At 37.5% G+C, this 22,026-nt stretch overlaps 3 protein-coding genes and 1 pseudogene across 3 annotated transcripts; all 4 read right to left on the bottom strand.

The window, feature by feature from the left end:
* Positions 1-611: 611 nt before the first annotated feature.
* On the bottom strand, positions 612-4,827 carry LOC103480828 (tripartite motif-containing protein 16-like). Its single transcript, XM_008436012.3, has one exon. It carries the CDS (start codon positions 4,532-4,534, stop codon positions 2,858-2,860), a length of 1,677 nt encoding a protein of 558 aa, XP_008434234.2. The 5' UTR covers positions 4,535-4,827; the 3' UTR covers positions 612-2,857.
* A 121-nt stretch (positions 4,828-4,948) lies between these two features.
* Positions 4,949-8,067, bottom strand: LOC103480826 (tripartite motif-containing protein 16-like). The gene has a single exon (XM_008436011.3). It carries the CDS (start codon positions 7,878-7,880, stop codon positions 6,207-6,209), a length of 1,674 nt encoding a protein of 557 aa, XP_008434233.2. The 5' UTR covers positions 7,881-8,067; the 3' UTR covers positions 4,949-6,206.
* Positions 8,068-12,296: 4,229 nt separating this feature from the next.
* Positions 12,297-14,555, bottom strand: LOC103480825 (tripartite motif-containing protein 16-like). Its single transcript, XM_008436010.3, has one exon. It carries the CDS (start codon positions 14,398-14,400, stop codon positions 12,775-12,777), a length of 1,626 nt encoding a protein of 541 aa, XP_008434232.2. The 5' UTR covers positions 14,401-14,555; the 3' UTR covers positions 12,297-12,774.
* Positions 14,556-16,019: 1,464 nt separating this feature from the next.
* On the bottom strand, positions 16,020-17,749 carry LOC103480895 (E3 ubiquitin/ISG15 ligase TRIM25-like; annotated as a pseudogene).
* Between the last annotated feature and the right edge of the window lie 4,277 nt (positions 17,750-22,026).

The following is a 22,026-nucleotide window of genomic DNA, read 5'->3' as shown; positions in this document are numbered from 1 at the left end:
ACGTGCCTTTGCTGGAGCTGCTATCAGCCACTCCCATCTGTTTACCTGACAGATGGGAGTGGCTTTTACTGCTGTTATTGGTATTCTACAGGACAGAGGTTGTTGTTGCAGAGTGAACTCCATGATAAGGTAGTGGTGGAAAGTTAAACACGTGATTAAACTCATTAAGACACATCCATCCAATTAATTTCATTTTAGTCATTGTGTTATAATTAGGAAGATTTACAACAAATGTCTTAAGATACTTTTTAAAAGACCAACATACCTTATTTATACACAGAACTACATAGGCCAACCATTCAGCAGATTCAAATTCAGTAAAATGCATTTCAGTATTTAGAACCACTTTGATATTATGATTCATTATCTTGAATGCTGCATGGAAAGTAAAAGGTTATGTTTTGCAGAATTATTATAACATGTTAAACCAGTTTTCTCTCTATTATTCTAGGACTAGTGAGCTCTCCCTCACTGATGTGTGTCCTGCTGCAAATAGTGTCACTTTTTCTCTGAGTAAAAATTAAAGCGTACATTACAATGTCTAATAGCATTTTTCTGCATATTCAAAGAACAGCCATTCAGTTGTGTTTTATGTATTTATTGCAATAATCATCAAGAAAGTGTAACAGTGACGTTATTAAATGTTATCAAATGCATAACATAGAAAATATATACTCAGAAACAACAGAAGAACACAAGGATAAAAATATTTATCTGTTCATATTGAGCAATACTACCACAATTTTCTATAACTATTTGATTTGTAAGTAATGTTTTCAGGTTCATGAATATAAAAATTGATATACTGTTCTGCTTCTGAATCTTTTTTAATACAAACAAAAAACTTTTCACTCAACATCAACTAACAATATTGTTACTGAACTGAAGATTTCAGTTTTAAATATCAAGCTTGTAGTGTCTGACTGAATGCATGTCGGGACATTTCAGTTGAACCAAAATATATCAGAACTTTTCACCCAGTAAAGTTAAGCAATTTTCTGATCTTGTTGATTCATTCCTACAATCAGTTTAATTGAGAATCTTATATTTGTCCAGTAAAATAAAGACTGTCCTGACTGATGATGATAATTATAGTTCTAATTACAGTTCATCTGCACATGTATCTAAACAACATTTGATCTGACAAAGCAATAAATCTAAAGGTTATTAGTTTAGGAAAATCAAAGTCAGTGATAGCCTCCATGGCTGAACAGAATCAGGAAGAGGCACTACACAAAAAACCTCCAACATTAATAAAACAACAAATAAGATGACAAAGTAGACTCATAAATAATCCAGGAATTTCCAGATATCATGGCTTAATTAAAAGGCCTTTGAGGGTATTAGACAAATGGCCCATAAAGAAACAAAAATATTGTAATCAAGTCATAACATATTAGTAGTGGCATACTTTATATACTTCATTGATTAATTTTAACTCAACTTAAAATAAACTGTAGTAAATTAGCTTTAGTTCTAGCATATCACACAATATTTAAAAGCAGTACTTATTTACATCATAAAGATAGGCTCCCTTCAGCCCATCAAGAGGGCTGCTAATATGATTCATTTTATATACTCCGTTACAACTTCTGTCTTTTGATAGCTATTAAGTGGCCTTTACGCTTACAGCTAAACAAGAAATTGTCTATTCAAAACAAAAGCATAACATGAAGTTGACAATATGTAAAAGTAACTAAAGGGTATTCAGGTCTTATACCTTGTCAGATATTAGTTAACCATTTGCACATTGTAGTCAACATTTTATCCACATACTACCCAGATACAGCAAATGTTCTTATATTTACTCTTTACCTGTTTTTATGTTTGCTCTGAACTGTATAAATATTGATAAGGTGTGGAACAAAAAGGAGTAACATTATTGAATCTACTGTTAGACTCACATGTTATAATGTTGACATCCAGATATGATTATGATATTTTATATTTAAGAATAATTTGGAAATGTATATTTTGGGCTAATTATGCATTTAATCAATCCGTTATTGTTTGATAAAGTAGCAGCAGTTTTTTTCTTTATTATGGTGTGCTTCAGTTCCTCATAATCCTCAATCAAAAGCAGTTGTTCATTTGGTGTGAGATGTGACATATGCAATTTATCTAGTGTAGCATCAATGAATCTGATTGATCTCATTGGTCTGCTGAAGAAATCTGTTCACCTGAATTACTTAAGCCTGGTTTGACGTAGTTGCACGTCCTGAATGTAGCTTAGTCTTTGTGAAACGGATAAATCCAGGATGAACTGATAGTGCTATGTCAAACCTGGCTTTATCTCTTACCCTGGATTTCGTAATCCCACTTTGTGAAACATCGCTCTGATATCTGAGCAGTGAAGCAAGGGCAACAATGAACTCTATAAAGAAACTGAAACTAAAATAAATATTTTAAACAATTGAACCTCAGATCATTGTTGACTGTAGTTTTAATGAACTTAGCAGAGTCTCCATAAAAGTAAGGTCTAACCCCAATAAGTAACGTTCGAGTGAATCTGGTCTGGATTCTGTGGAAGATAGTCATTGTTTCAGAGAAGCTGTAGAGACAGAATAACTGGTGGACCATATACTTAAGTGTTGACAAAGTTGTTACATACTTTGAAACTTTCTACATGACAACATAGCGCTAAGATTTGAGAATATACATTCCTCTGACTTTTCCTCTCTGCTGCTGTTCTTGTATAAATAACTTCTTCTCTCCACTCCATCTCCCTGTAACAGTGAGATGTTCTCTGCTCAGAACCTGATAATCAATAAATCTAGGTGAATAGGAAATGACGGTTCTTCCAATATTTTCATATTCCCCTCAGACAATAAAATAAATATGTTTGGTATTGTGATTTCTATTTTAATTTCCTGAATTCAGCAGTGGATCCGTAATATGGCTGAATTCCAGCATGCAGAGGCTGAGTGAATCTGGTCTGGACTCTGTGGAGGAGAATCATGGTTTTAGAGACGCTGTAGAAACACAGAATACCTGCTCTGTGGTCCAGGTACACTCCTATTCTGGAGGAAACTGGACCTGATACTGGAGTTTTAACTCCACTGTTATAAAATGTGTAACTTTCTGTGTCACAGCATAATAACCAGGACTTGTCATTAAATCCAAATAAACATTCCTTTGACCATCCTGCTCTGCTAATATTCTTGTATGAAACTGCGATATTAACCCCTCCTCCTCTCCACTGAACCTCCCAGTAACAACGTTCATTCAGACTCTCTTTGCTCAGAACTTGATCACAATCAGTGAATCTGTCTGGATGATCAGGATAAGACTGTTGCTGTTCCATTAGTGTTGCTTTTTTGTTTCCTTGAGATAACACCAGCTTCCTATTTGCTGTGTTTGGATCCAGAGTGATTTCTTGTGAATATTTTAAGAACCCAGCTTTGTTCTTTGGTTCTGGTTCTGATTTTGGTTGTAAAACATCCACCACAGGCATGATCAGTTCAATGTTTGTCCATGTGTCTCTCAGGACGTTCTGTAGTTTGTCTCTGAGCTCTGACACATTTGCTGTCACATTCCTAAAGAATCTCAGAGGACAAATCTTGACGCTGGATGAGTGTGTCGACTCACTGAGTGCTGGCAGTGAGGGGTAGTTGAGGAGAAACTGGTTGTGATCCTCTGTGTGTGAGAGCTGCTCCAGCTCAGCGTCTTTCCTCTTCAGCTCACTGATCTCCTGCTCCAGCTTCTTCTGAACATCTTTGACTCGACTCACTTCAGTTTCCTGCTGGGATCTGATCTGCTGCTTCATATCAGAGCTTCTTTCCTGGAGGAGACGGATCAGCTCAGTGAAGATCTTCTCACTGTCCTCCACTGCTTTATCAGCAGAGACATTGATGGCCTCCAACTCATGTTGAAGCAGCTTCACATCTTTCTTTTGGTCCTGGATTCTCTGATGGATTTGTTGTCGACTCACCTGGAGCTTCTTCTGCTTCTCAGCCCTTTCTGCTGCAGCTGGGACTGTTTCATGGCCTTTATGTTCCTCCATAGAGCAGAGATAACAGATACACTGCTGATCAGTACGACAGAAGATCTTCATCACCTCATCATGACGAGAGCAGATGCTGTCCTGGAGAGTCTTGGAGGGATTCATCAGCTTGTGTTTTTTCAGTCCAGGGACATCATAATGAGGTAGGAGGTGATTCTCACAATAAGAAACCATACAGACCAGACAGGACTTGGCAGCTTTCATCTTCCTCCCAGTGCAGACGTCACAGGCCACATCTTCAGGTCCAGCATAGCAGTGATCAGCTGGAGCAGCTTGGAGTCCAGTTTTCTTCAGATCTTCCACCAACTCTGCGAACATGAAGTTTTTCATCAAGACAAGCCTTGATGAGAACTTTTTCCTGCACTGAGGGCAGCTGTTGATTCTCCTCTGATCTTCTCCATCCCAGAAGTCTTTGATACAGTTCATACAGTAACTGTGTCCACAGGGAATAGTCACCGGATCCTTCAGTAGATCCAAACAAATGGAACAAGAGTATTTATCTGGTTCTATCAGATTTCCTCGTTGTGCCATTTCACTTCTCAACTCTTCAGTAGTTCCCTTCTCTCCTTTTCAGCAATAAGTATATGACAAAAAATAAGTTAAACTTAGTTTAACTTCTTTCTTTTTTTACTCACAGAAGTGCAGAAAGTGGACTTGTCGGTTCTTCAGCTTCACAGTGACTTTGGCATCCGAGGCGAAACACCAGGAAATAAGCTGTCAGACTCTGTGTTTGAGAAATGGGAGTGGTTATCGCTGCATTTTCCAATCCAGGTGAAAGAGCATCTTAAAATGCAGTGTTAGTGTACAACAGTGGCAACTTCATTTTTAACCCTCAGGTTTATTTTTAAGCTTTAGCTGAAACATATTTATTATGTATATGTCATTTGTGAATAAATTGTTGATGTACAATTGGATGAAGTATTTTAATTCCCTTGCACACTTGTCAGTCTTGTGAGAGCAAATAGAAGACACAGTCAGTACTTGAAATATGAGTCACATTGTCTTTAACCTGTTAAACTGGTTGGAGTACTACTGATATGTTGCTGTGACAAACCTCTTCACCTTGGGCAAATGGGTGAATTAATATTTTTCTCCAGGGCAGACCTTGGTATGAAACTCTAACTGCACTGAGGAAGAGTGGATTCTCCTCTGATCTTTTCCATTGTATATGTCTTTAATGCAGTTCAGTTGTAAAACATCAACAAGTCCACGCCTATAGCAAGAAATTGTTTCTAAATAGCTGAGGGTTCAGACCTTTTGTACAAAGCAAAACGTAGAACATGGTGCCAGTTTTTATTTTGCTTATAAAATTCATATTCCATAAAAAATATTCTCAGATGTCCATGTCTACAAGAAAAATTAGAACTGTGAACAATGTACCTAATGGCTTTTCAATGAAAAATTTTAAACTTTTTGATAAAGTTGACTTGAATTTAAATAAAATTATGAATAAATAACTCGAATAATCACAATTAAAACATTATCAAGATATTTTCAAATGTACAGTTCTCAATAAAACATAAAGCGTCCATAGATTCAGTGCTTTTTCAATACAAAATGTTAGCTGCAATTTTGCAACTTAAGGACCCAAATTATTAAATTATTAAGAACAAATCCACAATTCAAAGAAATGAAATATTTTCAAGTAGTCATGTCTACATTTGGACCCGTATTATTCTTTCAAAAGTCTTGTTGTTTTTATATACCTCATTTAAATGTATAAATACAACTAACTCAAAATGAACACATGTTTACAACCCACATCTTGTCATTTTTATGTTTATAAACATCTGAGGATACAATAAGAAGCTTAACATGAGGTAAATAGACAACAGGGTAGGGGTGCACCAATTGCAGTTTTCTGGCCAATCACCGATTACCAATCTTTTTAGAAGCCTAACTTACTGAATCCAATTTTGGCCATTACAATTTTTTTGGCTAGAACTTCGCTCAATATAGCAAGAAAGTTGCTATATTGCTATATTATATCAGTCTTCTTCACTGCAATACATTTTTTTATGTTTAAACACAATTACAAATGTTTTAGTCAAAAGATATAAGTATGAAGTTCTGGCAATAGCATAATCTTTATTCTATTTTCATAGTCTATATTTTGTAAAATATTCTTGTTCTTTAGAGAAAAAAAACAAAGCTGTTGTATTCACAGCAGAAAATCAACCAGCCTCCTTCCACTACTGTAACTCTATTTAACTTTAATAAACTCAGCAGATACCCCAACATCTAAAAGCCAAATCCCAACATGTAGCGGCTGAGTGAATCTGGTCTGGACTCTGTGGATCAGAGTCATGGTTTTAGAGACGCTGTAGAAACACAGAATACCTGCTCTGTGGTCCAGGTACACTCCTATTCTGGAGGAAACTGGACCTGGTACTCGAAGTTTGATATTGTTGTTATAAAACATGTAACTGTTGGTGTCACAACGCAATGCCCAAGATTTGCTGTTAAATCCTAGCATGGCTGCAGTTGACTTTCCTGCTCTGCTGATGTTCTTATATGAAACTGCTACATAAACTCCTCCTCCTCTCCACTCCACCTCCCAGTAACAACGTCCAGTCAGACTCTCTCTACTCAGAACCTGATTATAATCAGTGAATCTGTCTGGATGATCAGGATAAGACTGTTGCTGTTCAATTAATGTTACTTTTTTGTTCCCCTCAGATAACAATAGCTTTGTGTTTGCTGTGTTTGGATCCAGAGTGATTTCTTGTGAATATTTTAAGAATCCATCTCTGGTCTTTGGTTCTGGTTCTGACAGTAGAACATCCACCTCATTGACTGCCAGTTCAATGTTTATCCATGTGTCTCTCAGGACGTCCTGTAGTTTGTCTCTGAGCTCTGACACAGCTGCTGTCACGTCCTCAAAGTGTCTCAGAGGATGTTTATTGATGCTGGATGAGTGTGTCGACTCCCTGAGTGCTGGCAGTGAGGGGTAGTTGAGGAGAAACTGGTTGTGATCCTCTGTGTGTGAGAGCTGCTCCAGCTCAGCGTCTTTCCTCTTCAGCTCACTGATCTCCTGCTCCAGCTTCTCCTGAACATCTTTGACTCGACTCACTTCAGTTTCCTGCTGGGATCTGATCTGCTGCTTCACATCAGAGCTTCTTTTCTGGAGGAGACGGATCAACTCAGTGAAGATCTCCTCACTGTCCTCCACTGCTTTATCAGCAGAGACATTGATGGCCTCCATCTCCTGTTGAAGCAGCTTCACATCTTTCTCTTGGTCCTGGATTTTCTGATGGATTTGTTGTCGACTTTCCTGGAGCTCCTTCTGCTTCTCAGCCCTTTCTGCTGCAGCTGGGACTGTTTCATGGCCTTTATGTTCCTCCATAGTGCAGAGATAACAGATACACTGCTGATCAGTACGACAGAAGATCTTCATCACCTCATCATGACGAGAGCAGATGTTCTCCTGCAGCTTCTTGGAGGGATCCACCAGCTTGTGTTTCTTCAATGGTGGAGCATCATAGTGAGGTTGGAGGTGATTCTCACAGTAAGTAACTAGACAGACAAGACACGATTTGACAGCTTTCATCTTCCTCCCAGTGCAGACATCACAGGCCACATCTTCAGGTCCAGCATAGCAGTGATCAGCTGCAGCAGCTTGGACCCCAGTTTTCTTCAGCTCCTCCACTAAATCTGCTAACATGATGTTTTTCACCAGAATGGGTCTTGATACAAACATTTGTCTACACTGAGGGCAGCTGTGGATCCTCCTCTGATCTTCTCCATCCCAGAAGTCTTTAATACAATTCATACAGTAACTGTGTCCACAGGGAATAGTCACCGGATCCTTCAGAAGATCCAAACAGATCGAACAAGAATATTTACTTGAATCCATCTGATTTCCTCTTTGATCCATTTCCCTTCTCAACAACACTGATTTTTTTCTTCCTGTAGATGTGTCCCACAAGAAGCCAAACACCAGTTTGTTACTTACTGATCTGCAGCAGTTTGTCTCGTCAGCTCAGTGATCTACCGAACCTAAAGCTTTCAGCTGACTTTTATGGGAGGAACCAGGAAATGCAGCAGTAAAGCTGAACTTTGTGCTGAACAGAAGGGAGGAGCTTCACAGCAGTTGTTGGGAGGGGCAGAGGATCTCCAACGACTTTAGATTGTTGCTGCATTTCTCACTTCCCTTCCTGCTTTTTAAACTTTATTATTCTGACTCTGACTTTAGCATTGAATTGACAATATTTTTGAAATATCTTTTCTGCATTGATTTTGTCAAATGATGAAATATATTTAAAAAAATATATCCAGTTATTTCCAGTCCAGCTGCTATTTTAAAATGCTGCAATGTCAAAAAAACGAAATGATCAGAAATCTCTACACCATCTTAAGACATGCTGCATATCATGAATCTGAGCACTCAGTCCAAATGACCCCCGTCCATTATGCTGAAGAGTCATTTTGACATACTAAATAGAAAAATTAAGGTTTTCAAACAAAAACCTTAATTTTTCATTAAGGGTTGATGAGCTTCTGCAGCACATCAAACTTAAGAGTGATGACAGGAAAACAAAATTAACAATGAGTTATAAATCAATGGTTCACCAAGTTAAAGACATTACTGCATATAAACTTTGACCTATGTTATGTCATATGGGTATAGCAAAACATTTTCAAATGACTTAACTGTTGATTTTGATTGTTTCAGTAGCAGATTGTAATGGACGTCTCATTTTTATTATGTTGTGCTACTCTCTCTACTTCTCTGACTTGTATAAAAGAATAAGAACACGTTCAGCTCAGGTTCTACTGTGGACCTTCGTTAAGTGCATATATTTTTACTGAAAAACAAAACCATTTGATATTTTGCAGCCTTTCTGACCTACCCAGTTTAAATCTTGTATTTAAACCCTTTTTTTTGGTTAAAACTCATCATAAAAACAAAACTGCAGTCTTTTATAATATTGTTTAATACATAAACATACCATTAAAACATTTTACTTTTACATAGTTTTGTAGTTTTAGTTACATCAACTTATATTCACACATTTCTTGACCTGGAAATCCCTTTCACACAAACAACAAAAGCAAGGTTGAACAGGGGAAAGTCATTCATCTTCTGTAATGAGGAGTGATGTGAAATGAGGGATCAGACTCAAACTATATCCTCAAACTAATCCATATTATAAACAGTGAACTTTGCTCAATACAGTAAACTGTCAACCAATAAAGTTCAACATATGAAGGAGGAAATTCTGAGTTAAAGCTACAACTTTTATAGTTTAAAACTGAAAAAGACAAAAGTTGTAGCTGAAATGTACAGTTCTTGTATGAAACGTCAACATAAACTAATCTTCCTCTCATCTCCACATCCCAATAACAAGAACCAGTCAGACTCTCTGCTCAGGATCTGAAACCAAAAACCAGTGAATCTGTCTGGATGATCAGGATGAGACTGTTCTTCTTCCATTCTTGTAACTTTTCTGTTCCCCTCAGACAATAACAGAAACATGTTGACAGTATTTGGATCCAGAGTGATTTCTTGTGAATATTTTAAGAAGTCATCTCTGCTCTTTGGTTCTGGTTCTGCTGCAGTTGGGACTGCTTCATGACCCTTAAGTTCACCCATAGTGCAGAAATAACAGATACACTGCTGGTCAGTACGACGGAAGATCTTCATCACCTCATCATGAAGAGGGCGGATGTTCTCCTAGAGCTTAGCAGAAACCTGAAGCAGTGGGTCAAGTTGGAGTCTTTTTCAGACTCCAGGACTCAGTATGAACTCTGTCCTTCATGGAGGACAGATGTGGTTTCTCCTTTGATCTTCCCAGAAGTAGAGAAGTTTGTTCATGTCTTCGTCGTCTCCAGACTTGATTACTGTAATGAACTTCTCTTTGGGATTCCTAGGAAAAACATACAAAAATTAGAGTAAGTACAGAACAGTGCTGCAAGGACCCTGATGAGAGTACCTTGACATGAAACCCATAATTTCCATTTTTCATTCTCTCCACTGACTTCCTGTCCCGCTAATATCTACAAGATCTCCCCTGTTTTACTGTCTTTATGCGAATGCACCATTTTACTTAAAGTAAGTTTGTCTTGGTCTTCTCTGGACTTGATTACTGTATTTTCACTTACAGTAAGAAACACTGAGAGGAATGGCCAAGTGTGGAGCTAAATTGAGGGTGGAAGAGCACCTCTGATCGGGACCAAAGAAACACAGTTGACCACTTAAAGACTTTGTCATCATATTTAGTGACTTTTCAGACCCTCTTTTTCAAAAGAGCGACTAGCTAAAATATCAAACCACTTTTTTCTGTTATTAAAGACTTTTATGACGACGTGTGAAAGCTGCAATAAGTCTGCAGAAACTGTCCTGAGTGAGCAGTTCGGGTTGCAGTGAGTCCCTCCCACTGAGACTGCAGTCAGCATCAGTCAGCTGTCCTGCAGCAAACTGCCTGCAGTCAGAGCAGACAGGGAACCCATTCTACTCTGTGACACATTGCAAAGGAATCACATATATGAGCAAAGCTGAGAAAAGTCACCAATACTGACCATACTCGCTATTCCAAATCCACACTAACCATGGAGACTTGTCTCTGTTTATAATGACCAAATGTAGTGCTGTGTGACAGACATCAACCAAGCTGTAATGTTTGTAACCAATAGGAAAATATAACTGCAGTAGCAACTGTTCAACCAAAGAGGGCAGCACTGAGATGGTTTTAGGCAAACTGTTGCAGAATTAAAGAAGTTGCAATGATAATAGTACAATTTGCAAAATAACAAAAATAGCCCACTTAAGTTCCAATTTATACAACTTATCTGCAAAAAAGGTAAATTTTTGATTTAGTTACCCTGTAAAATCTCCTCACTCTTGAATGTCATCATTCACTCTCCATTCCTGTAACACAGGGGTGTCCAAAGTCGGTCCTCCAGGCCCGGCATCCTGCATGTTTTAGTTTTCCCCCCAGTTGTAGTAACCTCCTCAGCAAGTCAATGTTCTCCTTAGGCCTTCTAACGAGCCATCATTTGACGCAGGTGTGCTAAACCAGGGAGAGACTAAAACATGCAGGAAGCCGGCCATCGAGGACCGACTTTGGACACCCCTGTTCTAACGTGAACCTCCTTCATATTCCCAGGATTTCCACCCACACCATAATCAACTGGGTTGTTTCCTGCCCTGTACCTTGACTGTGATATACTGCTTTTTCTTTGTATCTGGTGTTTTTCCATGTTCTCCTTTTAAACAAAACATCCTGTTTTAATACTTAATCTGTAAGGGTCTTTTTATAGTTTATTATACTTGCAGTTCAATTTGCATTTGATTGTTGAACATCACAATTTCAGTAAATATGAAGTGAATTATCAATAAAACTCATTATTATTATTAATAATAAAGTTAGTGCAGTAAATGTGTTCCCATGTAATAAGTCACCAGATCCTTCAGTAGATCCAAACAGATCTGATTCCTCTCTGAGTAACCCTGAATGTCTCAGGTTTTTCTTCCTTTTAGCAATCAAACTCCAGTTTGTTACTGATCTGCAGCAGTTTGTGTGATCAACTCAGTGATTTTACTGATATTAAAGCTTTCAGAGAGACACAAAGGAACCAGGAAATGCAGCAGCAGAGCTGAACTCAGTGTTTGAACACAATGGAGGAGCTTAACGCAGCTACGTTTGGGCGGGGCAAATTATCTGCAAGGACTTCAGACTGCTGCTGCATTTCTCGCATTTTTAACATTTTTCTTCAGACTTTGGTCTCAGGTGTATATTTATTTTTATACAGCATTGCTCTTACTACATAACACACATAAAAAGTCCATCCATCGTCAACTTCAGCTTACTATTAAATTAGTTAAAAACTTTTCTTTCTAAGAAAACACAACAGATGACATCAAGCCAGTGACTTGCAGCAATAACTCCTCATTAATGAGCATTTAACAACCGGACTGTTGATTGCATTGAGCTGCTGGCGCTGCAGAAATCTCTCTGAGCATTTATGCAGTGACAGCAAACAGGAAAACTCATAAAGAGATAAGCCTCCAGGAGAACCAGAACTGGTCTGGGAGTGCCTTCTCTGTGAAAGACAAGTAAGAAGTTAATGGCTGCATTAGCCTCCTTTAGCTAACATTCTGTTAGAAGCTATAGCTAGCCTATTAGCTGAAGCTAGCATGCTATCTACCTTTACATGGCAAATTTTATCTGCAGTAGCTAACACGTTAGCTACTGCAGATGTTATCTTGAGATAAATGTTGAAGTGGCGTCTGTACTTTAGCTGGTAGATGCATTAGAAACAAGGTGGAGACTCATTACTTTCTGTGGAGACTTTTATTAGCATTGAAGTTGGGAAAAAATAAAGCAATAAGAAAATATTTGATAAAGTATAAACTTATCAAATGAAATAAAAAACATTTTCAAGTCATTTGTATGCTTCTCTCACACATTGGAGGAAATAAAAAAAATTGACATGCTGAAAATATGAATCATAAATTCTAACCTGTTAGATTTGAACAGCAATATTGGAGTAAGACACAGTACTTGATATGTAGCCTATTTAAAAACAATGAAGTTTTACACACAAAATCCACATGAACACTGACATATGATTGAAAATTAAACATTTTTCTTCGTTGATTTTTGTTTTCAGCAGATGTGAATATTTCAAAGCAGAAATACTGTTGATGATTTTCTTTTTTCTATTATTTAAAAGTCAATTAAAATGTACATAATCTATTGAAATGTATGTTCGTTCTGTCCTGTACCATAGCTAAGTATTTTGTTGCGATTCTTTGCGTTGCTGTTCTACTCAGCTATTTTGATCTCTGCGGAGTCTCCCAGGTCAAAAAGTCGGACGCCAACATGTAGAGGCTGAGTGAATCTGGTCTGGACTCTGTGGAGGAGAGTCATGGTTTCAGAGACGCTGTAGAAACACAGAATACCTGCTCTGTGGTCCAGGTACACTCCTATTCTGGAGGAAACTGGACCTGATACTGGAGTTTTAACTCTGTTGTGCAAAGATGTATAACCCTTTGTGTAACAACTTAACACCCAAGATTTGTCATTGAATCCAAACACACATTCATCTGAAGTCCCGTCTCTACTGATGTCCTTGTAGGAAACAGCAACGTGGATTGCTTCAGCTCTTCTCTCCACCTCCCAGTAACAACGTCCAGTCAGACTCTGGACGCTCAGAACTTGATCATAAAATGTGAATCTGTCTGGATGATGAGAAAAAGATTGTTGTTGTTTCATTATTGTTACTTTTTTGTTCACCTCAGTTAATAACAGATGAGTGTGTGCTGAATTTGGATCCAGAGTGATTTCTGTTGAATATTTTAAGATTTCAGTTCTGGTCTTTGGTTCTGGTTCTGACAGTACAACATCCACATCAGTGACCATCACTGAGATGTTTGTCCATGAGTCTCTCAGGATGTCCTGTAGTTTGTCTCTGAGCTCTGACACAGCTGCTGTCAAGTCCTCAAAGTGTCTCAGAGGACGGATGTTGATGCTGGATGAATGTGTCGACTCCCTGAGTGCTGGCAGTGAGGGGTAGTTGAGGAGAAACTGGGTGTGATCCTCTGTGTGTGAGAGCTGCTCCAGCTCAGCGTCTTTCCTCTTCAGCTCACTGATCTCCTGCTCCAGCTTCTCCTGAACATCTTTGACTCGACTCACTTCAGTTTCCTGCTGGGATCTGATCTGCTGCTTCACCTCAGAGCTTCTTTCCTGGAGGAGACGGATCAGCTCAGTGAAGATCTCCTCACTGTCCTCCACTGCTTTATCAGCAGAGACATTGATGGCCTCCACCTCCTGTTGAAGCAGCTTCACATCTTTCTCCTGGTCCTGGATTCTCTGCTGGATTTGTTGCCGACTCTCTTGGAGCTCCTTCTGCTTCTCAGCTCTTTCTGCTTCTGCAGAGATGGTTTCATAACCATCCATCAACATCTTCATCACCTCATCATGACAAGAGCAGATGCTCTCCATGAGAGTTTTGGAGGGATTCACCAGCTTGTGTTTTTTAAAAGCAGGAGATTCATAATGAGGCTGAAGATGATTCTCACAGTAAGTAATCAAACAGACCAGACAGGACTTGACAGCTTTCATCTTCCTCCCAGTGCAGACATCACAGGCCACATCTTCAGGTCCAGCATAGCAGTGATCAGCTGTAGCAGCTTGGAGTCCAGTTTTCTTCAGATTATCCACCAACTCTGCTAACAGCACATTTTTCACCAAGACAGGTCTCAGTTTGGATTTCTGTCTGCACTGAGGGCAGCTGTAGACTCCCCTCTGATCTTCTCCATCCCAGAAATCTTTAATACAGTTCATGCAGTAGCTGTGTCCACAAGGGATAGTCACCGGATCCTTCAGTATATCCAAACAGATGGAACAGGAGAATGTTATGGAATCCATCTGATTTCCTGGCTGCTCCATTTCAGCTCTGAGTAACTCTGGGATCTTTCAAAGCAACTAAAAGTGTATCGAAGACAAACCCTCGCCTTTTCTTGTGCTCCTGAACTTTGCCTGACGCTGAATATTCTGATCTTTTGTCTTTCAGATTGTTAAAGGGGAAGAACCAGGAAATGGGCTGTTTGAACTTGACTCTCTGTTTGAGTGGTTGAACTGGTTATACTAGATCTTTCTTCCTGGGAAATGAAACAGTGTTTAGTCTACGGTTTTAATCATTTAAATCTTTAGTTTTTCACCCAACAGTGATAAAGCAACAAAGTTAATGTGTCTGTAAATCCCTCTTTATTAAAAAACAGTATAAACGAAGCCCCGGTTTACAGACCAGCTGCTTCATTCATATTTTGAATATGAAACCTTTACCCTGGTTTCTGTCTTTTACTGCCATCTAATGTTTAGAAGTACTACATACACGTTACTAAAAGTTGTGTTTTTTAAGTATCAGAGGTAGATTATGCATGTTTGTTGAAACCAACTAGGCAACCAACATCGGGATCTGTGAAACTCACCACTCTGAATGTTATGAGAACTTGGCTGTATCCTTCAAAACCCATTTATGTTTCAGCATCAGGGTGTATAGAGAGGATGTGTCGCAGCAAGTAAGGTCCCATTAGGGCTTACCGCTCCAGAGTTATTAAGCACCAAAGATTATTATTTTAATTTATTTTTTTCTGACTTTTGACCCCTTCCACCTGGAAGTGTAATATGTTTGTAAATAATATATTAAAAAGTAGTAAAAACAACTTTTACAAATAAGGTACTTAATTCACGTGTTGAATGTCCAATAACCTTTACCTTATTTTTTTTGCCGTACACTGCCATCTAGTGTTCATTTGAAGGTACTAGACAAAATTCATGAAAGATTCTGCTAATATGTTTTTTCAGTCTTTTACAGTCATGAAAAAATATCAGTAAACATCAGTTTTTCTTTTATTTGATGCATTCAGAAATTTCAATCTAAAATTTTTATTTTTTTCTTGAGAATAGGTTGCTGTTTGTCTTCTTATTGCCAATATTACACTATAGCAAATTCTGAAACAATATTACAGATGAGACCTTTTCTTACACGCTGCATTAAATGTTTAAATATTAAAGATAATTCTTAGATGTTCCTGATGCAAATTAGACCTGAGGGTAAACATTTCAGGATTTTCTAATCTGCACCAATTCAGTCCTAAAGCTGGATGTAAATAAGTAAAAATATATATTTGATAATCGATACATAAACATGATTTGCTCAAAAAATAAGCAGCAATAGAATAATACAGCGAACATGAATCACAAAGAATAAATAATTTCCGAACAATTGTTTTGGTTCTAATTAAAAACAATAAAATCAGTCATACCAAAATAGTGATTTTCTACTAAAGACAAAAATCTGTTCACAAGAAAAAATTTAGCAGTGAAGACATGACTGTTACAAAGCATTCAAACTATCTATAATTAAGACAAAAGTCTATATTTATCACATAGACTTTTGTTTTATAGTTTTTACGATTAGTTTGTAAACCATATCTACAGACTGAACAGTTCACACAATCATTACTTGACGATTGTTTTGCATAATCTTTAATGAAAAACATCCATTAATAGGGGTTATCATCGTAGTCCTAAAGAAGGAAGAGCTGGGAAAATTATTACTGAGAAGGTCCACAGAAATATGAGAGCATTTTAAAACTAAATCATTGTTTTTGCATTGAAATTTGTCCATTTTTGTAAGGAGACTGTTTCTAATCTAACTCTAAACCCAAGTCGAATAATCTCGTTAAAAATTTCAAACAATTTGACTGTGTTAGTTCTGTATTACCGAGAGTCATTACTGTCCAGAAAAAACAACAGATGACCTGGACTTATGTTGATTAAGTTTGATTTTAAAACATTACATATTTGCTCCACCTTTAATTTCTTTCTTCTTGTCAGTCTGTATTTAAATCCAAGATATTACAGTTTTTCTTGTGACTCTATAATCATTTAGAGTGATACAGTTTGGCTTTATTTTATTAATATTAAGCATAATAAAATCCTCCTATCAAGAGGAGCTAACCAAATTCTAGAAGCCAAGTTAGTTTATCTTTATCCAATAAAATAATGACTAATGTCCTGATCGATGATCATCATAATAACCACAGTTTTGATCAGCTCATCTGCACTTGAACATTTGGTCTGACAAAGCAATAAATGTAAATGTATTGAGTTTCTGTGAATCTGTTCTGCCGTGGTAGCCTCCATGGCAGAAACCAAGCAAACTCCAAAATAAACAGAGACAAAGCAACAAAGCTCCTTCTGCTTCTCAGCTCTTTCTGCTGCAGCTGGGACGGTTTCATGGCCTTTATGTTCATCCATAGTGCAGAGATAACAGATACACTGCTGATCAGTACGACAGAAGATCTCCAACACCCTATTATGATGAGAGCAGATGTTCTCCTGGAGAGTCTTGGACAGATTCACCAGCTTGTGTTGCTTTAATGGTGGAACATTGTAGTGAGGTTGGAGGTGATCCTCACAATAAGAAACCAAACAAACCAGACAGGACTTGACAGCTTTCATCTTCCTCCCAGTGCAGACATCACAGGCCACATCTTCAGGTCCAGCATAGCAGTGATCAGCTGGAGCTGCTTGGACCCCAGTTTTCTTCAGCTCCTACACTAAATCAGCTAACATGAGGTTTTTCAACAGAATGGGTCTTGATACAAACATTTGTCTACACTGAGGGCAGCTGTACTTTCCATTTTTATCTTCTCCATCCCAGAAGTCTTTGATACAGTTCATACAGTAACTGTGTCCACAGGGAATAGTCACCGGATCCTTGAGAAGATCCAAACAAATGGAACAGGAGATTTTACTTGAATACATATGATTTCCTCTCTGAGCCATTTCATTTCTCAACAACACTGATTTTATTCTTCCTGTAGATGTGTCCCACAAGAAGCCAAACACCAGTTTGTTATATACTGATCTGCAGCAGTTTGTCTCGTCAGCTCAGTGATCTACCGAACCTAAAGTTTTCAGCTGAGTTTCATGGGAGGAACCAGGAAAAGCAGCAGTAAAGCTGAACTCTGTGCTGAACAGAAGGGAGGAGCTTCACAGCAGTTGTTGGGAGGGGCAGAGGATCTCCAAAGACTTCATACTGCTGCTGCATTTCTCACTTCACTTCCTGTTTTGTAAACATTTCAGTTCAGACTCTGACTTTGGTCTCCAGTCGACCATAATCATCGTTATATTTATTGATCTATTCATCATTGGTCCTATTAGCTTAATTCACTGTAAACAGTGTCATTGTTATTCATTTGTGTGACTAACAGATCTTTTACATTTTGTACTTGTAAAAGATTTGTTGCACAGTAAAGATCTTAAAGATCTAAGTGAATTATTGATCAATGAAGTTTTTACGTTTGAAAATATTTAACTACATCCATCCATTTTCTTACACCCTTGTTCCTTAATGGGGTCAGGAGGGTTGCTGGTGCCTCTCCAGCTAGCGTACCGGTCGAGAGGCGGGGTCACCCTGGACAGGTCGCCAGTCTGTCGCAGGGCAACACAGAGACAAACAACCATGCACACATACACTCACACCTAGGGGCAATTTGGAGAGGCCAATTAACCTGACAGTCATGTTTTTGGACTGTGGGAGGAAACTGGAATACCTGGAGAAAACCCACCATGCACAGGGAGAACATGCAAACTCCATGCAGAAAGACCGGGGCCGGGAACTGAACCCAGAACCTTCTTGCTGCAAGGCAACAGCTCTACCAACTGTGCCACTGTACAGCCCCTATTTATATTTAACTCTATAAATAGACACAAACTGCTCTATTTATAGTTAAATAGAGATATTTAACTCTATAAAAGATTTTTCTGTTGCATTAAAAGATTAAATCAGTAAAATCAACTGATTTCTTGCATAAAATAAATGTTACAGTAACAGATGTATTAATTTACTATAATTAAACAGTGAAACATTCATTAGATAATTTGAACATCTCAACAGTAGCTACACATCAGAGGTGGATTATGCATTTCTGTCAGTTTGTGAAACTTACTGTCCTAAACATTATGAAGATCCAAACAAACTAAACAAGAACATTTCATTGAATCCATCTGATTTCTATGTTGTGCCACGTTAACTTCCAGCAGCGTTGTACGTTTCAGGTTACTACGATCATAAATTTGTATGTCTGAGTCAAACCTCAGATTTATTATCTGTCACAGAAATGCAGGCGGAGATATAAATGCTCATCTATGTTCAGGAAGAAGTAGATATTACTAATCATGTCTGCTTTTTATATCACATAAAAGCTTAAAGGTTTTACTCTTGTTAGCTTTTGGAAAGGAATGTTGCTAATTTAGTTTGTAATTAAGAATATTGTTTACAAATACATCCTCCTTAAAAAACACCTCATTTTCTTTCTCGAAAACAAATTACATTACATTACATTACATTAAGTACCTGTTTTAACAACTTAGAAGAACTGATACATTCACCTGAGTTTGTCAAGGGATGGTGTGGAAAGATATTTGCTCACTTTGTGTAAACATTGTTGTACAAAACCTGCCAGACAGGTTTTGTTCCTGTTAGTCGTTTTAAATGACCCAGAGATCTGCATTTGACACAGATGTTAAAGTTTTATTAGTATTCAATGCTCAACATATTTTATTTCAAAATAGAAACTTATCAATTTCTCATTATATTACAGAATACAGAAAACATTTGGACATTTGGATATAATTCTTTATCTGTACTTTTATCACTTTACTATACTTTGCTCTCTTTGTTTTCCAGCTTCACTCTGTGCTGGAATTGTCTGACTAGTAAGGGAATGTAATGCAAGTTTGTATTGTTGGGGGAAAACAGACAAGAGATAATTCATTTTGTTTGAGACTTACAATAAATTTTTTTAATCAACTTACAATTACAGGTTATAGCAGATAGCTACAATAAGGCACAAGAAAAAAACGAGAAAAACCTGGTTGTTCTAATGGTGATTTTAACGAACGTGATGTTTCTAATCTTTTTCCAAACCTTCCATAATATGTGATATGTCCAACACAATGCTGAAAACGTGGATAAATGATTTGGTGCTGAATCTATTTCGTCCTCTTATCAAACATATCTTTTGAATCTGAAAAAGGAGAAACCTCCTGTTAAGGACATTCAGTGGTGAACATCTGATGACCTAAGGTCAAGTTTTGAATCTACTGTCTGGGAAATGTTTTTCATATGTTTGATTTTACAATCAAATGTATGGAGAATATTTGATTGTCAAAATTAGTCGAAGTAAAAGCTCAGCCCTTATCTTTTTCTGAGAGAGATGTGGGTGAACAATGGAATAACAGGCCAAGATGCATTAAAATATTAAAAATAATTGGTAAATATTTATGTGGTAAAATAGGCCTTAGGACTAACAATACAGGATTATCTACCCTGCACCAATTAAGTGTAATGGGCTATATCTCATGCATGTGATAAGGAAATATTGATTTCTGTCATTACAGATTTAGACTTGACTTGGAAAATATGACTTATTAGCAAGTCTGGTTCAACCTGAACTCCCACTGTTACATATGCTGGAGTTTGAGAACCATCAACAAGCAACTTCCTAAACAAAACTGAGATCATGCACTGGTTCCACTAACTCATTCTGGTAAAGCCAGTTCATAAACCCAGTCAGAAAACAACAATGATGTTTCAGAAATAATTTTATTTCCTTTGGATTTACTTTAATCATTTTAACAGTTTCAAACCGAAACATGATTGATTTATTATCAGACATAAAAAGAAAACAGATCACAAAAGCTTGGGCAGCTTTTATGGTTTCCAACCAAGAATTTTATTTGATAATCAATAGACATAAACATGATTAGCTCAGAAGTTCAGCATCAGGAGAGTCAAACTAACTTGGAATGTTAAAAATTAAAGGATTTCTAAACACTTGAGTACAAAAATTATATCAAAAAGTAAAATGAATCATACCAGAATTATGATTTTCCTTTTTACCAAAAACAGAATCACTTCACAACAAAACATCATCAACAAAACATATAAGGAGCATCTCAACTATACAATGAAACCAAAAGTCAGTATTTCTAGCTCTCAGTGAAGGCAGATGCTTTTTTTCTCTGCTCCCTCCCGGCCTTGCTGTGCCTTCTCTGTTTCGGTCTTTTTCTCAAATTTTTTGAAACCTTTTTTTACACGTCTTCCAAATCTATAAATTATGGATCTGGTCAACCAGTCTCTCAATGCAATTGATAAAATTTTCTCAACGAGATGTCTGGACAAAGGAGAGCCCTCTTGTCCTGCAGAGACACACCCAGCAGGATTCACCCTGGATTTATTCACAATAACAGGATTTCTGCTGTTTCGAGCTTGTGGATACTTAGCTTGTTGACAAATTTGTGTTGGACTTGGCGGAACTAGTGAACACTCAGACTGTTGGTGTGGACGGAGACACAAGTTGGATGTGAGTCTTGCTGAGACTCGCAGCCCTGCTGAGGACTCTAAAACTCACTAACAGGATGGAATTGATCTTGGAGAAGTTGCTAGTTTCGGCTCAGTGGAACGACCAAACTAATTTGGATAATTGGGAACTGAGATGTATCGGAGAGACTTTAGGGAAGATTGAAATTCATAATCTACCTGACCAAAGACATTCTGTATCTGAATTGGCTTTCCCCGTGTGGCCTTGGAAGGGCTGCATATTTCCAATCTCCTTGGAGATATGTAAACATAACGCTCCTTCCCACCTCACCCCCTCCTATATCCATGCATCTGTGGAGCTGAGCGCTCCCAAGGACATGCTCCTAGATAACAACATCATATCGGACTATTTGCCAGGAGACTGAGCTACATGAATCATGGCCAAATGAATGCAATTTTAGAAATTGTGGACTACTCATTACTTTTACAAATTTAGAACATAAGGTCCTGAGAATACTTACTTATACCTATCTAGCAACCCAGATCAGGAGAATCTAGTTGATATACTTTATATCAACATTATTAGATTATTTTTCTTCTTTTGCTCTTTCCTTTGGTTTGTTATTTTGTTTATATTTCCTTTTAAGTCATTTAAAACACTAACTGCCTTGTTGCTGAAAATGTACTACATAAATAAAATGACCATACGTTACCTTATTTATATCACAATTGAAGACAATTTGCAATATACATAGTTCATACAGTTATCAGTTGATTGTGGGTTAAATTTTTAGTTTTAAATAGTTTTTAGAATGGTTATCATACACTTCATGAATTATGTGTGAAGAAGGAATATCTGGAAACATTCAGAGACGTAAGAAAGAAATCTGTCCATTTTGTGAGAAGACTTTGTTTATAATCAAATTCTAAACTAAATAATATTGATCTTGCAATAAATTGCAAGCTATTTCAATAAATGATTAAAGAATAACATTTTTGCTCAATAAATTAGCGACTTATAATGATCATTATTGCAGTTTCCATCAGCAAACAAGATGAAAAAGTTGCTCCATAAAGACAGCTGATCTCTGAGCAGTGAGGAAACAACAATGATGGAGACTAAAGAAACTAAAACTAAAATACACATTTTAACCAACTGGACCTCAAATCACTGATGA

Source organism: Poecilia reticulata, chromosome 18, assembly GCF_904066995.2.
Source record: "Poecilia reticulata chromosome 18, P_reticulata-male-v2, whole genome shotgun sequence".
Lineage (NCBI taxonomy): Eukaryota > Metazoa > Chordata > Actinopteri > Cyprinodontiformes > Poeciliidae > Poecilia > Poecilia reticulata.
The sequence above is the reverse complement of the archived record's forward strand: the minus strand, read 5'-3'. Positions and strand labels throughout refer to the sequence as shown.

Excerpts from the sequence above, each read along its gene's own strand:
- LOC103480828 (XM_008436012.3), bottom strand. The coding sequence starts at position 4,534 with ATGGCACAACGAGGAAATCTGATAGAACCAGATAAATACTCTTGTTCC.
- LOC103480826 (XM_008436011.3), bottom strand. The coding sequence starts at position 7,880 with ATGGATCAAAGAGGAAATCAGATGGATTCAAGTAAATATTCTTGTTCG.
- LOC103480825 (XM_008436010.3), bottom strand. The coding sequence starts at position 14,400 with ATGGAGCAGCCAGGAAATCAGATGGATTCCATAACATTCTCCTGTTCC.